General features: G+C 45.9%; 1 protein-coding gene across 1 annotated transcript in view; it reads left to right on the top strand.

Annotated features, from left to right (window-relative positions):
- The window catches only part of TYRO3 (TYRO3 protein tyrosine kinase), a 455756-nt gene that overhangs the window by 216863 nt on the left and 216457 nt on the right, over positions 1 to 22436 (top strand). The window contains exon 6 of the mRNA XM_063947918.1: positions 9091 to 9206. Within this exon, the coding sequence (XP_063803988.1) occupies positions 9091 to 9206 (116 nt within the window). The remainder of the gene's footprint in view (positions 1 to 9090; positions 9207 to 22436) is intronic.

The raw sequence follows: 22436 nt of genomic DNA, 5'->3' as shown, positions 1-22436 counted from the left end.
CATCTTGGGCGGCTGCCCGAGGGGTCTCGGCTTTACAACTTTGCCGAGCAGCTACTTGGTCAGGGGCAAACACGTTTGCTAAATTCTACAAATTTGATACCCTGGCTGAGGAGGACCTTGAGTTCTCTCATTCGGTGCTGCAGAGTCATCCGCACTCTCCCGCCCGTTTGGGAGCTTTGGTATAATCCCCATGGTCCTTACGGAGTTCCCAGCATCCACTAGGACGTCAGAGAAAATAAGAATTTACTTACCGATAATTCTATTTCTCGTAGTCCGTAGTGGATGCTGGGCGCCCATCCCAAGTGCGGATTGTCTGCAATACTTGTACATAGTTATTGTTACAAAAATCGGGTTATTATTGTTGTGAGCCATCTTTTCAGAGGCTCCTCTGTTATCATGCTGTTAACTGGGTTCAGATCACAGGTTGTACGGTGTGATTGGTGTGGCTGGTATGAGTCTTACCCGGGATTCAAAATCCTTCCTTATTGTGTACGCTCGTCCGGGCACAGTATCCTAACTGAGGCTTGGAGGAGGGTCATAGGGGGAGGAGCCAGTGCACACCAGGTAGTCCTAAAGCTTTTACTTTTGTGCCCAGTCTCCTGCGGAGCCGCTATTCCCCACGGTCCTTACGGAGTTCCCAGCATCCACTACGGACTACGAGAAATAGAATTATCGGTAAGTAAATTCTTATTTTCTCTGACGTCCTAGAGCAGGCTTTTTCAACCAGTGTGCCGTGGCACACTAGTGTGCCGCGACCAGTTGCAAGGTGTGCCTCGGAGCCAGAGCAGCTTCCTGCACCTTCAGAGTGAACTGTTGACCCGGGCTCTTCTTAGAGGATCAGTCGTGCTCCGGCCATGACCTATGCCTTGAAAACGATCTGATATCATAGGTTACAGCCGCTGCGTCTCACCACCCAGCCAGCCCACCCGCCTGCATACATGTTTTCCAGTTCCCGCCTGCATACACAGCTTTCCTTCCCACCCACATCCACACCTGCCTGACGGCCCGCTGCTCAGTATACGCAGAACTCCACTATGAACAACCCCTGCCACTGAGGGACAGGGAGGAGGACAGCTGATAATAATATTTGTTATTTTATTTCTCCTGTGGGGAACAATAGGATTTCAATAGGATTTATGTGGGGAGAATAAGAATTTATGGATTTATGGGGGGAACAATATGAATAATTCATGTGGGGAGCAATAGGATTTATGTGGGGAGCAATGTGATTGTTTTTTCTGTGCAGGCCAATGTATGTGTGGATTTTTAATTTTTTTTTACTGTGAGCGCCAATGTGTGTGTTTTGTTTTTTTCCTGTGGGGAACTGATGGTGTGCCTTGGTAATTTTAAAATATTGTTCACTGTCCTAGCGGATGCTGGGGTCCACATTAGTACCATGGGGGTATAGACTGGTCCCTTGGTAGCCATGGGCAGTTTAAGAGTTTAATAGTGCGGGCTGGCTCCTTCCTCTGTGCCCCTCCTACCAGACTCAGTTTAGAAAATGTGCCCAGTGGAGCCGGTCACAGCTAGGGGAGCTCCTAGGGGCTTTTCTAGTTTTATTATTTTTTTAAGAGCTATTAGGTACAGGGAGGCTGCTGGCAACAGCCTCCCTGCTTTGTGGGACTTGGGGGGGGGGGGGGGGGGTAGTAGGATCCAACCCTTGAGGTTAATGGCTCCAATCTCTGCTGACAGGACACTGAGCTCCTGAGGGTGTTGATCGCAAGCCCCGAGGCGACAGCTCGCTCTCGCAGCACTGCCACCACCCCCTAATAGCCAGAAGATGCGGTGGTGAGAAAGACGCCGCACCCTGGTAAGCGGGGCGCCGGCGGGAATGGCGGTACAAGGGTGGGAGCGCAGCGCTGATGCTGCGCTCCGGAGGGCTCAGAGGTACTGTTGTGCTGCGCTGTGAGAGGCGCCCTGGGCCAGCGCAATACCCTAACACTGGTCACTGAGCTAACAGGGGCTGATCCCACTGTTAGTAATAAACACACCTCAGGCCAGTATAGAATAATAAATGCGGGAAGACACGCCATTACAGGGGGCGGGGCTTCTCCCCAGAGCGGATCCAGCACTCACCAGCGCCATTTTCTCCCTGCAGATCACACTACAGAGATACTGACAGGGAGCGCTGCCCTCCACTTAACACCACTTATCCTCTGCGGTACCAGGGTGTTGTAGGAGAGGAGAGTGTTATTCACTGTTATTCACTGTTTAATCTATTAAGGGTACTCAATCAGCGCAAGGCATTTATCTTAATAACTGCCTACTGGGGCGCTGTGTGTGCTGGCTCCTTATACTCTGTATCTCTCTGAAGGTACTTGGGGGAAACTGTGTCTGTGTCTGTGCGTATGTGTATGTTTATATCTCACATTGCCATGTCTAGGGACTCTGTATCAGAGTTTGTCTCCTCTCCAGGGGAGTCTATTGCATGTACTCAGGAATGCAATGTACTGTCTCAGCCTTCTGAATCTGAACCCCCATGGGTGGCTTCTCTTAAGGGAATGATATCCCAGATTTCATCTAGGATAGCTCATAATGAGACTGAGACACAGGTTTTAAAAAGATCTGTAGAGGTTTTGTCGTATTCTGCTCCCGCTACTGTACCTCATCCAAGACCCCTGATACATATCCTAAAAAGAGTGCTCTTGTCCAAATAATGCAAGTCGACACGGATACCGACTCTGATACAGGAGACTGAGAGGGGGATATAATGGGGATGAGACATCCCTTGCTAAAGGGGTGCAACTCATGATTGAGGCTATAAGAGACATTTTACACATTACTGATAAGGTACCTGAGCAAGTAGAGGAGGCTTACTTTACTGTCAATAAGAAATCCTCCCTTACATTCCCTGCGTCTAAGGAATTAAACGCATTCTTTGAAAAATCCTGGGAAAACCAGAGAAAAAGTTCCAGATCCCTAAAAGGGTTCTCATTGCTTTTCCTTTACCTGAGGAGGATAGGAAAAAGTGGGAAAACCCACCGGTAGTAGACGCTTCTGTTTCTACGTTGTCTAAAAAAGTGGTTTTGCCTGTCCCTGGGTCCACCTGTTTTAAAAGAGCTGGCTGACCGCAAGATTGAGACTACTCTCAAATCTTTATACACAGCAAATGGCGTAGCTTTAAGACCCACTATTGCTTGTGCATGGATTTCTAAAGCCATAGTAAAGTGGTCAGTCACTTTACTAGAGGAGTTAGATTCTATGGATAGAAGTGACACTGAATTGTTTTTACGTCACATACAGGATTCTGCAGGTTTCATGGTGGAAGCCATGAAAGACCTTGGACATCTGAATGCGAGGGCTTCTTCCATGGCTGTTTCGGCATGCAGAGGACTCTGGCTGTGCCAATGGTCTGCGGATGCGGAATCAAAGAAGAGTGTGGAGAACCTACCCTTCACAGATCAGGCCCTGTTTGGGGAAGCGTTAGATGCATGGATCTCCACAGCAAGTGCGGGTAAGTCAACTTTTCTTCCCTCTGCTACACCACCGACTAGGAAACGTCTGCAATGCAGTCCTTTTGGACCGCTAAAGTTAAAAAGTTAAAATTCCCCTCCACTTTCTTTAGAGGTGGTCGGGGGAAATCCAGAAAACCTGCACCTGCAGGTTCCCAGGATCAGAAACCTGGTTCGGTTTCCTCAAAATCCTCGCCATGATGGTGGACCTCCCAGCCTGGAGATCGGGCAGCTGGGAGCAACACTAAGAAATTTCAGTCATGTTTGGGCATCCTCATGCCTGGATCCCTGGGTACAGGATATTGTTACCCAGGGGTACAGACTGGAGTTTCAAGAACTCCCACCTCACAGATTCTTCAAATCGGGCTTGCCAGCTTCGCTGACAGAAAGTGCTATCCTACAGGAAGCCATTCAAAAATTACTAAGGTCAAATGTCATTGTCCTAGTTCCACCTCACCTGCAACTCAAGGGTTATTACTCAAAATGGTTTGTGGTACCGAAACCAGACGGTTCGGTAAGACCGATATTAAACCTAAAGTCATTGAAACCCTACTTGAGGGAAGTCAAATTCAATATGGAGTCTCTGAGAGCGGTGATCTCAGGTCTGGAGGAGGGGGATTTCCTGGTATCTCTGGATATCAAGGATGCGTACATTCACATCCCGATCTGGCCTCCTCACCAGGCTTATCTCAAATTTGCACTGCTGGACTGTCCAAGCACTGCCGTTTGGCCTCTCCACGGCACCAAGAGTGTTCACCTAGGTAATGGCGAAGATAATGCTACTCCTCTGCATGCAGGGTGTGAACATAATTCTTTATCTGGACGATCTACTAATAAAAGCATCTTCCAGGGAGAAGCTGTTACAGAGTGTTGCTCTCTCAACTCATCCTGAACCTTCCAAAGTCGCACTTGGAGCTGACAAGGAGGCTGTCCTTCCTGGGGATGATCCTCGACATGGAAGTTCAGAGGGTGTTTCTACCAGAAGAGAAGGCGTTGGTGATTCAAACAATGGTCCGGGATGTCCTGAAGCCAGCCTGGGTATCAGTTCATCAGTGCATTCGCCTTCTGGGGAAGATGGTTGCCTCCTAAAAGGCTCTACAGTATGGAAGATTTCATGCATGATCTTTCCAACTGGATCTCCTGGACAAATGGTTGGGATCTCATCTTCACATGTACCACCGAAATCCAGAATATTGCTCCTCTGGTGGCTGCAAACGTCTCACCTACTAGATGGCCGCAGGTTTGGGATTCTGAATTGGGTCCTCCTAACCACTGATGCAAGTCTCAGAGGTTGGGGAGCAGTCACCCAAGGGGAAAACTTCCAAGGAAGGTGGTCAAGTCTGGAATCCATCCTTCCGATAAACATTCTGGAACTAAGGGCCGTGTACAACGATCTTCTACAAGCGGCACATCTTCTAAAAGATCAGGGCATTCAGGTTCAGTCGGACAATGTGACGACAGTGGCCTACATAAACCAACAAGGCGTAACGAAGAGCAGAGCTGCAATGTCAGAGGTAACAAAGATCATCCTCTGGGCGGAAAAGCACGCGGTGGTGCTGTCAGCAATCTTCATTCCGGGAGTGGACAACTGGGAAGCGGACTTCCTCAGCAGACACGATCTCCATCCAGGAGAGTGGGGCCTCCACCCAGAGGTGTTCGCAGAGGTGACAAGTCTTTGGGGCGTTCCTCAAATAGACATGATGGCCTCCCGCCTCAACAAGAAGCTTCAGAGAGGTACTGTTCCAGGTCGAGGGACCCACAGACAGTGGCGGTGGACGCCCTGGTATCTCCGTGGGTGGTCAAATCAGTGTATGTGTTCCTTCCACTTCAACTCATCCCAAGGATTCTCAAACTAATAAAGAGAACAAGAGTTTAGGCGAGTTCATTGCTCCAGACTGGCCAAGACGGTCTTGGTACGCGGATCTTCTGGAGTTACTGTTGGAAGATCCGATGCCTCTTCCTCTTCGAGAGGACATTCTGCAACAGGGGCCGATCACTTATCAAGACTTACCGCGGCTATGTTTGACGGCATGGAGGTTTAACGCCAGATCTTAGCTCGGAAGGGCATTCCGAACAAAGTTATTCCTACCCTGATACAGGCTAGGAAAGGAGTAACGTCTAAATATAACCTAGAAATAGAAAGAAATGATTGCGCCACTTGTGTTCATCAACGTTTACGTATCCTGAATGTGAAATGTACCAAACAAATGGATCTGACACTCCCTAAGAATTTAAAAGGGCGTCTGCTTACCCCCAGACAGGGATGGCGGTTCCCTGGAGCATAAAATTAAATACACAAATGGGGGGAGGGGGTTTAGCGACCAATGGTGTCTAAAAACTCACACTATAGGTAAATGAGTAGAATATAAAATACAGTTTATTTACGTACAAATTTAAAACAACAAATCTTTTTCTAAAAAATGGGATAAAAAGTATACACACATAATAGTCTAAATATAACCATCGAATTTTGGAAAAAGTACGTGTCTTGGTGTGAATCCAAGAAATTTCCTATGGAGGAGTTTCATCTCGGACGGTTTCTCCTCTTCCTGCAAGCAGGAGTGGATGTGGGATTTTGCCTAGGCTCCATAAAAGTCCAGATTTCGGCCTTATCCATTTTGTTCCAGAAACAATTGCCCTCCCTGAGGTTCAGACTTTCTTGAAAGGGGTTCTGCACATCCAACCTCCCTTTGTGCCTCCTACGGCACCTTGGGATCTTAATGTGGTGCTGCAGTTCCTGCAATCGGATTGGTTTGAGCCTTTACAGGAGGTTGAGGTCAAGTTTCTTACTTGGAAGGCGGTCACACTATTGGCATTGGCATCTGGTAGACGTGTGTCAGAATTGGGGGCGTTGTCCAGCAAGAGCCCCTACTTGATTTTCCATGAAGATAGAGCTGAGCTCAGGACACGGCAGCAATTTCTTCCGAAGGTTGTGTCAGATTTTCATATCAACCAACCTATTGTGGTGCCAGTGGCTGCTGACTCCTCAATTACCTCAAAGTCCTTGGATGTTGTGAGGGCTTTGAAGATTTATGTGAAGTGAGTCAGATTGCTTAGATTTTAAGCAGCGATCGCTCTGTGAGTACCCCCCCTTAAGAGGAAATAAGATTTTAATTACCTACTTGTAAATACTTTTCTCGAAGTCCGTAGAGGATGCTGGACGCCAGCCCAGTTTCCTATACCATCAAAAGGCACTTGGGAACTGGAGAAAACTCAAATAGCAAGAGGTATGGCAGACCCAAAGCTACAGCAGAATAAGGAGACAAGTTTCTGAGCGTCAACCGCTTGCGTGATAGGCGGCTCAGAGCACATCCGCTTCAAGCACAGATTAACCTTGGTTGAAGTAAGCAAGTCTCAGGGGCATCTGTGATCAGAAGGATTCAAGCTGCAATTTTGAAAAGTCGACTATCAATATGTAAGAAAATACTAAGGCTGGGTACACACCTGACCAACACGTCAGCGGACCTGCTGTCGCGCCCACCGAGAGGCGGATTTAGGTAAGTATACACACCTACAGATCGACTGCTCAACTTGTCGGCCAGGACACCCAGTTGTGTCTGTTCTGGTATAAAAGATAGACAGTGTCTAGTTAGACAGTCAATAGATAGACACCATATGTTAGACAGACATTAGGTCGACAGGGTCAAAAGGTCGACGGGGTCAAAAGGTCAGCATTCAAATGGTCGACATGAAAAAGGTAGACACCATGTTTTTTGCATTTTTGTTGTTTGTGTGGATAGTTTTGTCATCTGGGACCCCCAATTGTACGCTTCGGGCACGGTGGCTCGCTGCGCTCGCCACAAGGTTTATGACCAACTCTATGCCGACATGGATAGAGAAAGTATGAAATAGTCCAAAAACATGTTACATTAAAAAAAAAGTTGTCTATCTTTTTCATATCGACCTTTTGGACTGTCGACCCTTTGGCCTGTCGACGGACCCTTTGGCCTGTCGACCCTTTGGCCTGTCGACCCTTTGGCCTGTCGACCCTTTGGCCTGTCGACCCTTTGGCCTGTCTACTTTTTTCATGTCGACCTTTTGACCCTGTCAACCTAATGTCTGTCTAACATATGATGTCTATCTATTGACTGTCTAACTAGACACTATCTAACAAATGGATACCGCTGTGTCGACCATTTGTGTTTAGACCATCATCCTGTCTGCCTTTTGGATCTGTTGACCTAATGCATGTCGACCATTTGGTGTTGATTTATTGACTGTCGACCATAACATTATCGAGCTACAGTATTACAGTCCGTCCAAAGAACATACATGATACTGTAACCAGCTTATAGCCAAAACAGAACAAAGGTTAACAGAACTGACTGCAATAGAAAGCACTGCAAAATGTGCAAACACACACACACACACACACACACAGTTTTAGGTTTGTCTGATAAACTGCATAGTGCCGCTCTTGCTTTGTATGGTGCATGCAGAAATCAGTATGCTGTATCTGTGTGCTACCGTACAGTATGTTCACAGTTGCTGGTGGGGAGACTCGCACCATAGCGTTGTATGATGCCTTGTTCTCCACGCTCATTAGTATTCGCAATTGTTCTCTGCCACGAAAAGAGTTACAGTATCAGATGGTGCATCACTCCGATTACTAAGTGTTCTTGGCGCCTGTGTTTATTTCATACTCTGTACTGCTTGAGAATTCGAAGCTATAAAATACATTACTTCAGTGTAAAATAATTCATTTTTTTGTGGCACAATAGTATAGAAATGCTATAATAGAGTGGAGAGGGGTGCATGTTTAGGGGCATTCATTGCTGAGCAGAAGGGGTGCATTGCCATTTTCACCGAGGCCACCTATTTCCACTATTAATGTAAAATTTAAGTGAGATTAAACCTTGCTGGAAATATTTTGTTTAACTCAAAGTGGTGATATTAAAGCGTCAGAATGTTGGATTTTGATATGACACTTCCACTTTACAGTACAGTATACCACCTACAGATATTTCTGAGTCTCAGCACATGGACGCACAGGTTTAACTTGCGGAGAATTGGCGCTCTCTGTGAGGGCACTATGCAGTCCACCCAGGGGTACTAGAGCAAATTCCAGGTGTTGTGCAGTGTGCTTTGTAAAACTGGTATGCGGTCAGTTTACCTACAATCAAAATCCCGACATGTTCAATATACTGACATTTAAAATACCAACAAGGTCAAAATACAGACATTTAAATTGTCGTCAGTTCAAAAAGTCGGCATGAATTTTTCATGATTTTGTTCCATTGAAACCGGCTTGTTCATACTTTACCATCCCAGTGGTCCTGGAGGGGGATCATCATAGTGTGCCGAGTGCAGCGTGGCACCGTGCCCGAAGCTTAGCGAGCCATGCAAGGAGACGCGGTACACTTTTATACAGTGTCCATGTCGACCTATGTCGACATACACACACAAAATTATAACATAAATTGTCAACTTTTTGACCTGTTGACATTTTAAATGTCTGTGTTTTGACCTTTGTCGATATTTTGACCGTCTGTCAATTGTCTGTATTTTGACCGTCAGGATTTTGATTGTAGGTATTTCATACTAAAACTGAGGCCCACTTTGTACATTGTTTAGAATATCAATACTAACTATTCTGAGTCAGGTGGCAGAGTTTATATGTGTGTATTCCTTGTTACAGGACTGCCTCATCCACCATACAACTTGAACTTGACTAAAGTGACCAGCACCACTGCCACTGTGACGTGGACCCCCGGGTTTAACAACTATTCTCCCATCCTGTTTTGCACAATGCAGGTATGTGAACATGATATAAAAGTGCACTTGTTTACAGCTAGGTGAGGCCATTCTGGTGTGCCGCACCCAAGCTCTCATACGGGAGTCATGAATGTACGTTTTCTGACTTACTCTGCAGCTTTTCTTCCTATTCTGAAACACAACATGCGCCAGTCAGCATGAAAGGACTGTAGGCCGCTGCACTGGTTTAGAAAACAAAACAAAACAGTAGAGGGGAGAATCCGTTCAATTGCTCCTAGTCCAGGAGCAGTCCTCTAGGGGAAACATTTATTGATTTTGGAGTAATTTTCTGGTGTTGTGCTAATCTAGTTAAACTATGTGAAGAGTCCAAGCAAAGCGCTTTGATTTATTTGTTGTGCTCATAAAATAAAAGGAGGTTTAATCCAATATGCGACTGATACTTGAGCAAAGACAACAAAATCTTGCTTAATTGGACTTTGAAAAATATCTGTCCTGCCAAACTTAAGGAAAGTCTTAAAAATACAGTAGTTCCAATCATTAAGGGTTAACCCTCCTCTTATCATGAAGGGGTTAAAGTAGAAGGTTTTATGTTGTGGACCCGACATTGGGTTATGAATAATTAATGACTCATCCTAGCAATGCTGAATCTAATTATCTAATAAAGCATGTGGACATTGATGCAGGTTATTCTACAATTATAAATGTGTGTTTCTGTGTAGTTTTTTTTTTATTATTTATTATTATTATTATTATTATTATTATCTTTATGTGGAGCCACAAGGGTTCTGCAGGGCCTAAAAAAGTACATAAACAAATCTGTAACTCAAGAAATCAGCAAGTACAAGACCATGCAGGACAAGTACATACTGTAGTATATAAATATTGCTGCAGCGGCGATCATAACACTGAAATAAGCAAAGGGCGGCAGAAACTGGGGATTAGGTTCTGTTTGTAGGGAGTATAGCGTAGATGAGGTGGACAGACCCGCCAAATACCACACTGGTATTTGGCGGGTATGTCCGCCTCTAGTGAATGTCGCCCCTGACGCACACCAGAAGTCTTTGGACATGCCCATTCGGCGTTACAAGAAAAAGAGAAAAAGAAAGGGGTAGTCCAAAGCCCAACTTCCATATCGATTACATATACATGAAACATACACATTACATCACACATATAAAACAGGTACAATACATAGTGCCAATGCAAACAGTAATACAGTTAGGAACTCTGCAGTTCCTTGTCAGACGGTCAATTTGGTTCCAAAATTAAATCAGCCCCGTCTCGTATTGTTGAATACTCATGCCACCGGAACCATTTTACTAGTGGGGAATTAGCCGTAAAGGAGTAGGGTATACCAGAGGTCTCCATTTGAAAGGTGTGGTGGATCTTCCGGACAAATTTTAGAAGCATTGGAGGAGAGGGGCTCTTCCAATCCTGAGCTATCGTAGCCCTAGTGGCAATGAAAATGTGGCCTAAAACATAACATTCTGCATTAGACAGATCTTTTTGATAAATATGTAATAAGGCTAGTAAAGGTGATTGTTCAAGGGTAATATGGAGGACTGCAGAGGCAAAGGTAAAAACTAGTGATGAGCGAATTCGGTTTTACTCTGTTCTCAAAACGGCATCTTATTGGCTATCCAAAACACGTGACATCCGTGAGCCAATAAGATGCCGTTTTGAGAACCGAGTAAAACCGAATCCGCTCATCACTAGTAAAAACATCTCCCCAGAGCTGGCGGAGTTTAGGACACGCCCAAAAAATGTGGAAGATATCACCTACTTCCACACAGTTCCTCCAGTATAGTTTGGACACCGTAGGCCAAATCTTATGTAACTTGGCTGGGGTAAAGTAAAGGGTATCCGGACTCCAGGTCGACAACAAAAAGGTCGACACACCTTAGGCCGCCGTCAATTGGTCGACACACCTTAGGTCGACATGGACAAAAGGTCGGCATAGACAAAAGGTCGACAGGAACACGGTCGACATTGAAAAAGGTCGACATGAGTTTCTCTAACGTCCTTGAGGATGCTGGGACTCCGTAAGGACCATGGGGAATAGACGCGCTCCGCAGGAGATAGGGCACTTTAAGAAAGCTTTGGACTCTGGGTGTGCACTGGCTCCTCCCTCTATGCCCCTCCTCCAGACCTCAGTTTTACACTGTGCCCAGAGCAAGATGGGTGCACTGCAGAGAGCTCTCCTGAGTTCTCTGCCTAAAAGCATTTTTGTTTGGATTTTTTCTCTACTTTTTCACAGGGAGCACTGCTGGCAACAGGCTCCCTGCATCGAGGGACTGAGGAGAGAGGAGCAGACCTTCTTGTCTAAGATAGGCTCTGCTTCCTCGGCTACTGGACACCATTAGCTCCAGAGGGGGTGAACGCAGGTTCTTACTGGGCGTCCACCCCCGGAGCTGCGCCGCCGTTCTCCTCACAGAGCTAGAAGAACAGAAGACAGAAGTCGTCAGGCGGCAGAAGCCTTCAGCTTCACGGAGGTAACGCACAGCACTGCAGCTGTGCGTCATTGCTCCCATACACCTCACACACTCCGGTCACTGTAAGGGCGCAGGGCGCAGGGGGGGGCGCCCTGGGCAGCAATATAAACACCTCTTATGGCAAAAGACAATATACATGTACAGGTGGGCACTGTACATGTATATAAAAGAGCCCCCGCCATATTTTTGTAAGTTTGAGCGGGACAGAAGCCCGCCGCCGAGGGGGCGGGGCTTCTCCCTCAGCACTCACCAGCGTCATTTTCTCTCCACAGCACCGCTGAGAGGAAGCTCCCCGGACTCTCCCCTGCTTACACACGGTGAAGGGGTGTTTAAAAGAGAGGGGGGGGGGGGCACATAATTGGCGGATAACATATTATACAGCGCTGCTGGGGGAAAACATTTTGTGTTGGTCTCCAGGATCATTGCGCTGGGGTGTGTGCTGGCATACTCTGTCTCTCCAAAGGGCCTTGACAGGGATACTGTCTTCAGGAAAGGGGTTCCCTGTGTGTGTGAAGTGTGTCGGTACGCGTGTGTCGACATATTTGACGAGGAAGGCTCGCTTAATGTGGAGGGGGAGTGCTTGAATGTCATGTCGCCGTTGGCAACGCCGACACCGGAATGGGTGGATATGCTGAATGTTTTGAATGCAAATGTTAATCTATTGCATAAAAGGTTAGACAAGGCAGAAGCTAGGGATCAGTCAGGTAGCCAGTCCATGCCTGTCCCTGTGGCGCCAGGCCCTTCGGGGTCTCAGAAGCGCACCATATCCCAGATCGATGACACAGATACTGACTCTAGTGTCGACTATGAAGATGCAAAATTACAGCCGAAGGTGGCAAAAGGTATTCGGTACATGATTATTGCCATTAAAGAGGTTTTGCATATTACTGAAGAACCCCCGGTCCCTGACACGAGGGTACACATGTATAAAGGGAAAAAGCCTGAAGTCACCTTTCCATTCTCATTTGAACTAAGTGAATTGTGCGAAAAGGCTTGGGAATCTCCGGATAGGAGACCACAAGTTCCCAAAAGGATTCTTATGGTGTATCCTTTTTTCACAAACTGATAGGATACGCTGGGAATCTTCGCCTAAAGTAGACAAGGCGCTGACACGCTTGTCCAAAAAGGTGGCACTGCCTTCTCAGGATACGGCTTCCCTCAAGGAACCTGCTGACCGCAGGCAGGAAATTACCTTGAAGCACATTTACACTCATTCAGGTACTATTGCTAGACCGGCTATGGCGTCGGCCTGGGTTTGTAGTGCGGTTGTGGCATGGGTAGATTCCTTATCTACGGAGATTGACACCTTAGATGGGGATGCTACTCAAATGACCATAGAGCATATCAGAGATGCTGCATTGTATATGAGAGATGCTCAGAGAGACATTTGTTTATTAAGCTCCAGAATAAATGCTATGTCTATTTCTGCTAGGCGGCTCTTGTGGACCCGACAGTGGACCGGAGATGCCGATTCAAAGCGGCATATGGAGTCCTTGCCTTACAAAGGGGAGGAGTTGTTTGGAGACGGCCTCTCGGACCTTGACGCTACGGCTGGTAAGTCGAATTTCTTACCTTATGTCCCCCCGCAGCATACAAAAAAGGCACCTCATTATCAAATGCAGTCCTTTCGTTCCAATAAAAACAAAAAGGTACGGGGATCGTCCTTTGTTGCCAGAGGGAAAGGTAGGGGAAAGAAGCTGCACACAGCTAGTTCCCAAGAGCAAAATTCCTCCCCTGCCTCTGCAAAGTCCACCGCATGACGCTGGGGCTTCCCGGGGGGAGGCAGATCTAGTGGGGGCTCGTCTTCGGTTTTTCAGCCACGTCTGGGTTCACTCGCAGGTGGATCCCTGGGCATTAGAGATTGTTTCTCAGGGATACAGGCTGGAATTCGAAGACTTGCCTCCTCGCCGGTTTTTCAAATCGGCTCTGCCAGCTTCCCCGTCAGAGAGGTAGCTAGTGTTGGCGGCAATCCAAAAATTGTATATTCAACAGGTGATTGTCACAGTTCCTCATCTCCAGCAAGGAGAGGGATATTACTCGACCCTGTTTGTGGTTCCGAAACCGGACGGTTCGGTCAGACCATTTTAAACCTAAAATCTCTGAACCTGTACTTGAAGAGGTTCAAGTTCAAGATGGAATCACTCAGGGCGGTCATCGCCAGCCTGGAGGGGGGGGGGGTTGGATGGTGTCCCTGGACATAAAGGATGCATACCTTCATGTTCCGATATTCCCCCCTCATCAGGCGTTCCTGAGATTTGCAGTGCAGGACTGTCACTACCAATTTCAGACTTTGCCGTTTGGGCTTTCCACGGCCTTGAGGATTTTCACCAAGGTAATGGCGGAAATGATGGTGCTCCTGCGCAGGCAGGGGTCACAATTATCCCATACTTGGACGATCTCCTCATAAAGGCGAGATCTCGGGAGAAGTTGCTGGACAGTGTGTCTCTGTCCATGAAGACGTTGCAGATACACGGCTGGATTCTCAATATACCGAAGTCCCAGCTAGATCGTTTTGGGCCTGATTCTAGACACAGACCAGAAAAAGGTTTTTCTTCCGATCGAAAAGGTTCAGGAGCTCATAGCCATGGTCAGGAACCTCTTAAAACCAAAAAAGGTTTCAGTGCATCATTGCACGCGGGTCCTGGGGAAGATGGTGGCCTCATACAAGGCCATCCCTTTCGGCAGGTTCCATGCGAGGACCTTTCAATGGGACCTCTTGGACAAGTGGTCCGGGTCCCATTTACGAATGCATCAAAGGATCACCCTGTCTCCCAGGACCACGGTATCTCTCCTGTGGTGGCTGAACAGTGCTCACCTGCTAGAGGGTCGCAGGTTCGGCATTCAGGACTGGGTCCTGGTGACCACGGACGCAAGCCTCCGAGGCTGGGGAGAAGTAACACTGGGAAGAAATTTCCAAGGTCTCTGGTCAAACCTAGAGACTTGTCTCCACATCAACATCCTGGAGTTGAGGGCCATTTACAACGCCCTGTGTCAAGCGGAGGAATTGCTTCGGAGAAAACCGGTTCTGATTCAGTCGGACAACGTCACGGCAGTGGCTCATATAAACCGGCAAGGCGGAACAAGTAGCAGAGTGGCCATGGCAGAAGCGACCAGGATTCTACGCTGGGCGGAAGGCCATGTAAGCGCACTATCAGCAGTGTTCATCCCGGGGGTGGACAACTGGGAGGCGGACTTCCTCAGCAGGCACGACCTGCATCCGGGAGAGTGGGGACTTCATCAAGAAGTCTTCGCACAGATCACGGATCGATGGGGACTGCCTCAAATCGACATGATGGCATCCCGTCTCAACAAAAAGCTAAAGCGGTATTGCGCCAGGTCAAGGGACCCTCAGGCGGTAGCGGTAGACGCTCTGGTGACACCTTGGGTGTTCAGATCGGTCTATATGTTTCCTCCTCTTCCTCTCATACCCAAAGTGTTGAGAATAATAAGAATGAGCAGGGTCAGAACAATCCTCATTGTTCCAGATTGGCCACGGAGGACTTGGTATCCGGAGCTGCAACAGTTGCTCACAGAAGATCAGTGGCCTCTTCCTCTAAGGCAGGACCTGCTGCGGCAGGGGCCCTGTCTGTTCCAAGACTTACCGCGGCTGCGTTTGACGGCATGGCAGTTGAACGCCGGATCCTAGCGGAAAAAGGAATTCCGGAGGAAGTCATTCCTACCCTGATCAAGGCTAGGAACGACGTGACGTTAAAACATTATCACTGTATATGGCGGAAATATGTTTCTTGGTGTGAGGCCAGAGCTGCTCCTACGGAGGAGTTCCATTTGGGCCGTCTGCTTCACTTCCTTCAAACAGGAGTGACTTTGGGCCTAAAATTAGGGTCCATAAAGGTCCAGATTTCGGCCTTATCCATTTTCTTTCAAAGAGAATTAGCCTCTCTTCCTGAAGTACAGACTTTTGTGAAGGGGGTGCTGCATATTCAGCCTCCCTTTGTGCCTCCGGTGGCGCCTTGGGATCTTAACGTGGTGTTACGTTTCCTCAAGTCACCTTGGTTTGAACCACTCAAAACTGTGGAGTTGAAATACCTCACGTGGAAAGTGGTCATGTTGTTGGCATTAGCTTCGGCTAGACGTGTTTCAGAATTGGCGGCTTTATCACATAAAAGCCCATACTTGGTTTTTCACGTGGATAGGGCAGAGTTGAGGACTCGTCCTCACTTTCTGCCAAAGGTGGTCTCCTCTTTTCATATGAACCAACCTATTGTCGTGCCTGTGGCTACACGGGACTTGGAGGATTCCGAGTCCCTGGATGTGGTCAGGACTTTGAAGATTTATGTGACCAGAACGGCTAGAATCAGGAAGACTGAAGCTCTGTTTGTTCTGTATGCGGCCAACAAGGTTGGCGCTCCTGCTTCAAAGCAGACTATTGCTCGCTGGATCTGTAACATGATTCAGCAGGCGCATTCTACGGCAGGATTGCCGTTACCGAAATCGGTTAAGGCCCATTCCACTAGGAAAGTGGGCTCTTCTTGGGCGGCTGCACGAGGGGTCTCGGCATTACAGTTGTGCCGAGCAGCTACTTGGTCGGGGTCTAACACCTTTGCAAAGTTCTATAAGTTTGATACCCTGGCTGAGGAGGACCTCCTGTTTGCTCAATCGGTGCTGCAGAGTCATCCGCACTCTCCCGCCCGTTTGGGAGCTTTGGTATAATCCCCATGGTCCTTACGGAGTCCCAGCATCCTCAAGGATGTTAGAGAAAATAAGATTTTACTTACCGGTAAATCTATTTCTCGTAGTCCGTAGAGGATGCTGGGCTCCCGTCCCAAGTGCGGACTACTTCTGCAAGACTTGTATATAGTTATTGCTTACATAAGGGTTATGTTATAGTTTATCGGTTGAACCGTGGCTATGTTGTTGTTCATACTGGTAACTGGGTAGTTTATCACAAGTTATACGTTGTGATTGGTGTGGCTGGTATGGATCTCGCCCCTAGATTTACAAAAATCCTTCCTCGTACTGTCCATCTCCTCTGGGCACAGTTTCCCTAACTGAGGTCTGGAGGTGGGGCATAGAGGGAGGAGCCAGTGCACACCCAGAGTCCAAAGCTTTCTTAAAGTGCCCTATCTCCTGCAGAGCCCGTCTATTCCCCATGGTCCTTACGGAGTCCCAGCATCCTCTACGGACTACGAGAAATAGATTTACCGGTAAGTAAAATCTTATTTTTTCACAATTTTTTTCTTTTTTGGAACCTTTTCATACTTAACGATCCACGTGGACTACGATTGGAACGGTAATCTGTGCCGAGCGAAGCGAAGGCACCATGCCTGAAGCATGGCGAGCGAACACGGTGCACTAATTGGGGTTCCCGGTCACTCTACGAAGAAAACGACACAAAAAAAACATTAAAAACTCATGTCGACATTTTTCCATGTCGACCTTGTTCCTGTCGACCTTTTGTCCATGTCTATCTAAGGCGTGTCGACCAATTGGTGTCGACCTAAGGTGTGTCGACCTTTTTGTTGTCGACCTGGAGTCCCAGACCCAAAGTAAAGGCCATGTAACAGTTTAAAGTGCATTTCTATATGGTTGGTACATTTGGACATAGTATTAGACGAGAGGTAATATGTATGTTATATATATGTACATAAAGTAGGTGTTCTGCCTGTTCTTCGCACGGGAGTTTCTGATTTTCACGATTGAAAATATAAATAAGTGTTAAAAATTTGGTAAATCTATAGAGCTGTAAATTTGAGATGTCTTAATGTAAGTAAATATGAATCCATGGTTTTTGGCGTTACCCGAGGAGTACCCATTGCAGATACCGTAAAAAGTGACAGGACCATTTTTGTAGCTTATTAAATTCTACACACTGGAGGTGCAATCCAAATGTTGATCCGATTGTCCGTTATCGTTCACGCAACGCAAGCCATGCATCGGTAGTGACGTCATTATGTCAACCCCCTTTTCATTCCCTTAAGGGACGTTTATTAAAATTCTAAACATGTCGTTTTCCTATTTCCCACCTGAAGAATACCTGTGTTACATTTCAGCTTCCTAACATATCGTGAAGTAAGAGAATTAGTGATATATATGTGTGTAGATAATGATATACACTATATGGACAAAAGTTTTCAGACGCCTGACCATTACACCAACAGTGACTGTAATGATACTATATTCAAATACATTTACTTTAATATGGAGTTGGCCCTCCTTTTCAGCTGTAACAGATTGCACTCTTTTTGGAACGCTTTCCACAAGATTTTGGAGTGTTTCTGTGGGAATTTGTGTCCATTCATTCTGTAGAGCATTTATGAGATCAGACATTGATGTTGGACGAGTAGACCCAGCGCGCAATCTCCGCTCCAGTTCATCCAAAAGGTGCTTGATGGGGTTGATATCAGGGCCCTGTGCGGGCCTGTCAAGTTCTTCTACACCAAACTCAAACCATGTCTTTATAGTCCTTGTTTAGTGCACTGGGGCACAGTCATGTTTGAAAAGAATAGGGCCTTCCTCAAACTTTTGCCACAAAGTTGGAAGCATTACATTGTCCAAAATGTCTTGGTATGCTGAAGCATGAAGTATGCTTTCACTGGAGATAAGGAGCCTAACCCAAACCCTTAAAAATTGCCCCATGCCTAATATTTCCCCTCCACCAAACTTCAGAGTTGACATAATGCAGTCAGGCAGGTAACGTTCTCCCGACATCTGCCAAACCCAGACTCGCCTATCTGACTGCCAATCAGAGAAGCGTGATATGTCACTCCACAGAACATGTTTCCACTGCTCCACAGTCGAGTGTCTGTGTGCTTTACACCACTCCATCCGACACTTGGCATTGGACTTGGCAATGTGAGCTTTGCATCACAGACACACACACACACACACACACACACGCACGCACGCACGCACGCAATCAGTGCCCGAGGATGCTCTGGGAAGTTCTGTTCTTCCTGGAGGCTGGTGGTTCCACTCCCTCGGCATGACATCAAGCATTCGGGGTGTGGCCGGCATAAAGCGCTCTAACAGAGTTCTATACATAATCACAACTTTAGGCATAGTTGTATCATACGGTTTATTAGTTCACTGATGTAGTGGACCTAAAGAGAGATGAAATAAGGAGGGAGGGCTGGATTAGACAGAGATTCAGTAGGCTAGGGTGAACAATGGTGTTTTGAGCAAGTAATTGAATTAGTGTTTGATGTGGGAGACTGATAGAATGAGGAGCAGAGTTTCACAGGTTAGAGGCAGTGCAAAAGAAGCCTTGTAGGCAGGAGTGAGTGATAGTAATCAAAGTTCAAGTACATACTCCTCATAATAATTACTAAGGAGTACCCAGTAGATTCCAAGCCTTAGAAAGCATTATTAATACAAGGAAAATAGAATTGTTTTTGACCTCTCAAAATCATTATCCACATTCTTGTTTATGGTCTGTTTAACATGTTCACATTACATAATTATAATGTTCAACTCTTCAGTGGCTTTTGTACTTGGCTCACAGTTGGGATCTCTATATTTCATGCTGATATAAATTTTTCATCCTATAAAGTAAGGTGAGACCTCACCAACAAAGGGGCAGCAAAGAGACTTGTTCCGTCGTCTCTTGCGTCTCTCCACATCCCCTGACAACAGTGGTCACCAACTGATCACTACAGACAGGGCAGATGACCGGTCCTCCCTGGGTCATCTTAACCTTTCCCCATCTTTGACCACTTCCCTATCTAGTGCTGCAGAATGGCATGTACAGATGTGTCCTCATACATCATTGCTGCAATCACGTCAAACAGCCCCTTTCGATGCACTAGGTCCTGTGAGACTCTGCTGGCATTGGGCATCATTTTGCCAAAAAATGTTTTAGTCTCAACGCAATGCAATTAGGATGCACCACGAGACTGTGCTGGTTAATTTTATGTGACACTTGAATATCTGTGTGCAACGGAGTCTCTGAATCTGTATACGAAGTGCTGCAATGTTGCTTTTTTCAAATACAAGTTCTGTTGTCTTAGTCACACACAATATACTAGTATCGCATTTCAGATGAATTAGCAGTATCTCCTGGTGTGTCCTAGTCACATCGCATTGCGACTAAGATGCATTTTTGGCAAAAAAAAAAAAAAAACCTCAACGCTGGTAAAGTTGCATGGGGCCTGGCGGCTCACTCAAGCCAGACATCTCGTGCTGTGTGGCATATTGAGGCTAGATGTATGCAGACACATCTGTATCAAGCAAGCCATGCCAGCATAGCTCTCAGTTTGGTTTTGCAGCACTGCAAAACCAGCACCCAATCTCCTGTTCAAGGATAAGCAGTGACTGTTCCCTTTTACTGTATGTAGCACTTTGAAGGGAAGCAAACTTACACTGTGTGTAGGGTAGAGTGGGTGGCTGTAAGTTTTCGCTACTGCAGTGGGATTATCAGTTACCCTCCAGCCAACATCCACTGTGACTGGCTGACAGATGATTGGTGTCTGTGAAATGGTTAATTTGGTCCAGCACAGTGACTGACAGTGTGATGTGAGACGAGAAGGAACAGGAATAGAAAAGGAAATATCCTATGCTTAAAATATGTTCCTCTATAATTAGCATATTCAAATTCTTAGCAGTGCTCTTCACTGTCAGTGTAGTTTGCGCTGTGTGCGTGAAATGATTCCTGTGCCCCAACAATGATTTACTTTTTTCTATCGGTCTTTTGGAACATTCTGAATAATGGGTTTCCAGGCAAAAATCCTACTACTGTGAGACCTTTTTTCCATTGCTCAATGTTCCATTCAGATTGCAAGCCTCTGAGACGCATGCCTATTTCACACCTTGCCTAAAAAAAAAAAAAAGAGGTCCCTATTCTGTGGTTTTTCCCCCAAAAGCTTGCAGTCGCTGCAGATAAGAGGTTTTGTTTACAGAAAATGTTGCTGTATCGTTTGTTCATTTATCATTTAGAATCCAGTTTCCTACTTGCTCTATTTTACTATAAGTTGTGTAAAAATATTAATTGCCCGGGGGTAAAGTGGATGCTTCTGTATTCTAAAGAATACAGGTTACTATAGTAACCCACAGGCTTCCAGGGAGAGAAAGAGAAAACCATTTGTAACATACATGTTTAACAGAAAACGTGTGGATAGCTTTTCTGATTATATACATTAATATGGCTGATGGTTGCTTACGATGCCTTAACCCCTTTTTTGCTAAAAGCCAAGAAGTAATTTCCTTGGCTGTGATAAAAAAAGCCAGTTAATGGCTGTGTTTTTCCGAGCTGCCTGTGGTTCAGTAAATCTGCTGACTCCGTTTTATGGGTCTGACTCATACAGCAAACTTGATAATAAATATACTTCTTACACTTGCAGAAATGTCAACTCCAGAGTGTTGCAGCAGGCAGATTCTCTGCAAGAAATCCTTCACTAAAGCACAAATAATGATAGTGTAACTCAAGTGTGTTGTGCTTTTGTATTTCATTTGGGAATGTTTTACAGCCCTGTAGAGCTGGCATTTGTTAAAATGAAGGTTCATTTGTATTTTTTACATTTATTTATTATTTACATTTATTTATATAGCACCAGCAAATTATTTTGAAACTTTGTGTGTTGTATGTGAATTGAATTTCATTAAACAAGGAAGAAGATGTTGATGCCACATCAAAGCTTCCAGTAATACTGTAGGTGTAGGTGTCTTTGACCCAGAATGTAGCAGGACAAAGTAGAAAGTGGGTGAGGCTCTGTCCAAATGCTGATTTAGGGGTCTTGGATGGAGATAGAGATAATGACATATCGGCCCCTAACTGCCATATCATGGGCTGGGTTTGAAAAATGAAAGGAGCTGATTGGAAAGTAATTTATCACTGTCTACTTTATCTCCATCCAAAGCTTAGTAAATAGACCCCTAAGTTTGACAGAATGGGCAGGGTATCCAGGCAATCGCCCATTTGCAGAATAACCCAAAGCTGCGAATGAGCTTTGGTAGACTTTTTGCTGTAGTTGATAAATAGGTCATCTACACACTGGTGACTGACACATTATCCCCAGAAAGAGACTCGTGTATTTATATTATAAATAGATACTGCATTTTACATGTATTTACTGACCAGCATGTCTACGGTTCGTCACATCTGGGGCTCACACATAGGTTCTTGTTAACACGATGTTGTGCTCTGTCCTTGCTGTTGAGCGTTCCAAGCATGTTCCAGCCTCCCCGCAGCATAGAGTGCTCTGTATTTAATGAGCGCTCCTGTGGAAGTCAGTTGTAATGATGACCGCACAATGCATGAAAAGCACAACGAAAGTTTGTTGAAAACGTATCAATTTAATGGTTTTACCCATTTTTCCAAGACATACTGTATGTAAGAACAAGTCTGATATTTTCTACTGTGCTTTGCAGTAATGTAATTGCAAATTCTGGGTGTTTCAATGACTAACCAGGCAACAAAAATGTGTATTAGTGGCTCGTGGCACCTTTCAAGACCCAATGGATTGGGTATGTGACCTGTCTCAATTATCCAATCAGAGCTATTGGCGGGTATTTAGAGTGTAATATTGGACTAATAATTGCATTTCCAAATCCAACAAATAAGTATGGAAGTAATTAATTATTAGTAGTTTGTGTCCCAGGTCCCACAAGTTTCTGATCGCATCTTGCATCTTTTTTGCCAAAAATTCATCGAAGTCTCAACAAGATGTGACTAGAATGTACCAGGAGACTGTGCTGGTTCATTTTATAAGGGACTCTTGTATATCTGTGTGCGACTGAGTCTCTGAATCTGTATACGAAGTGTTACTGTAGCAGCTGCTGCTTCTTCCCAATATAAGTTCAGTTATGACCCATATACAGACTC

The sequence above is a fragment of the Pseudophryne corroboree genome, chromosome 12 (genome assembly GCF_028390025.1).
Source record: "Pseudophryne corroboree isolate aPseCor3 chromosome 12, aPseCor3.hap2, whole genome shotgun sequence".
Lineage (NCBI taxonomy): Eukaryota > Metazoa > Chordata > Amphibia > Anura > Myobatrachidae > Pseudophryne > Pseudophryne corroboree.
Note: the sequence above shows the minus strand (reverse complement) of the source record. Positions and strands in the feature narration are given on the sequence as shown.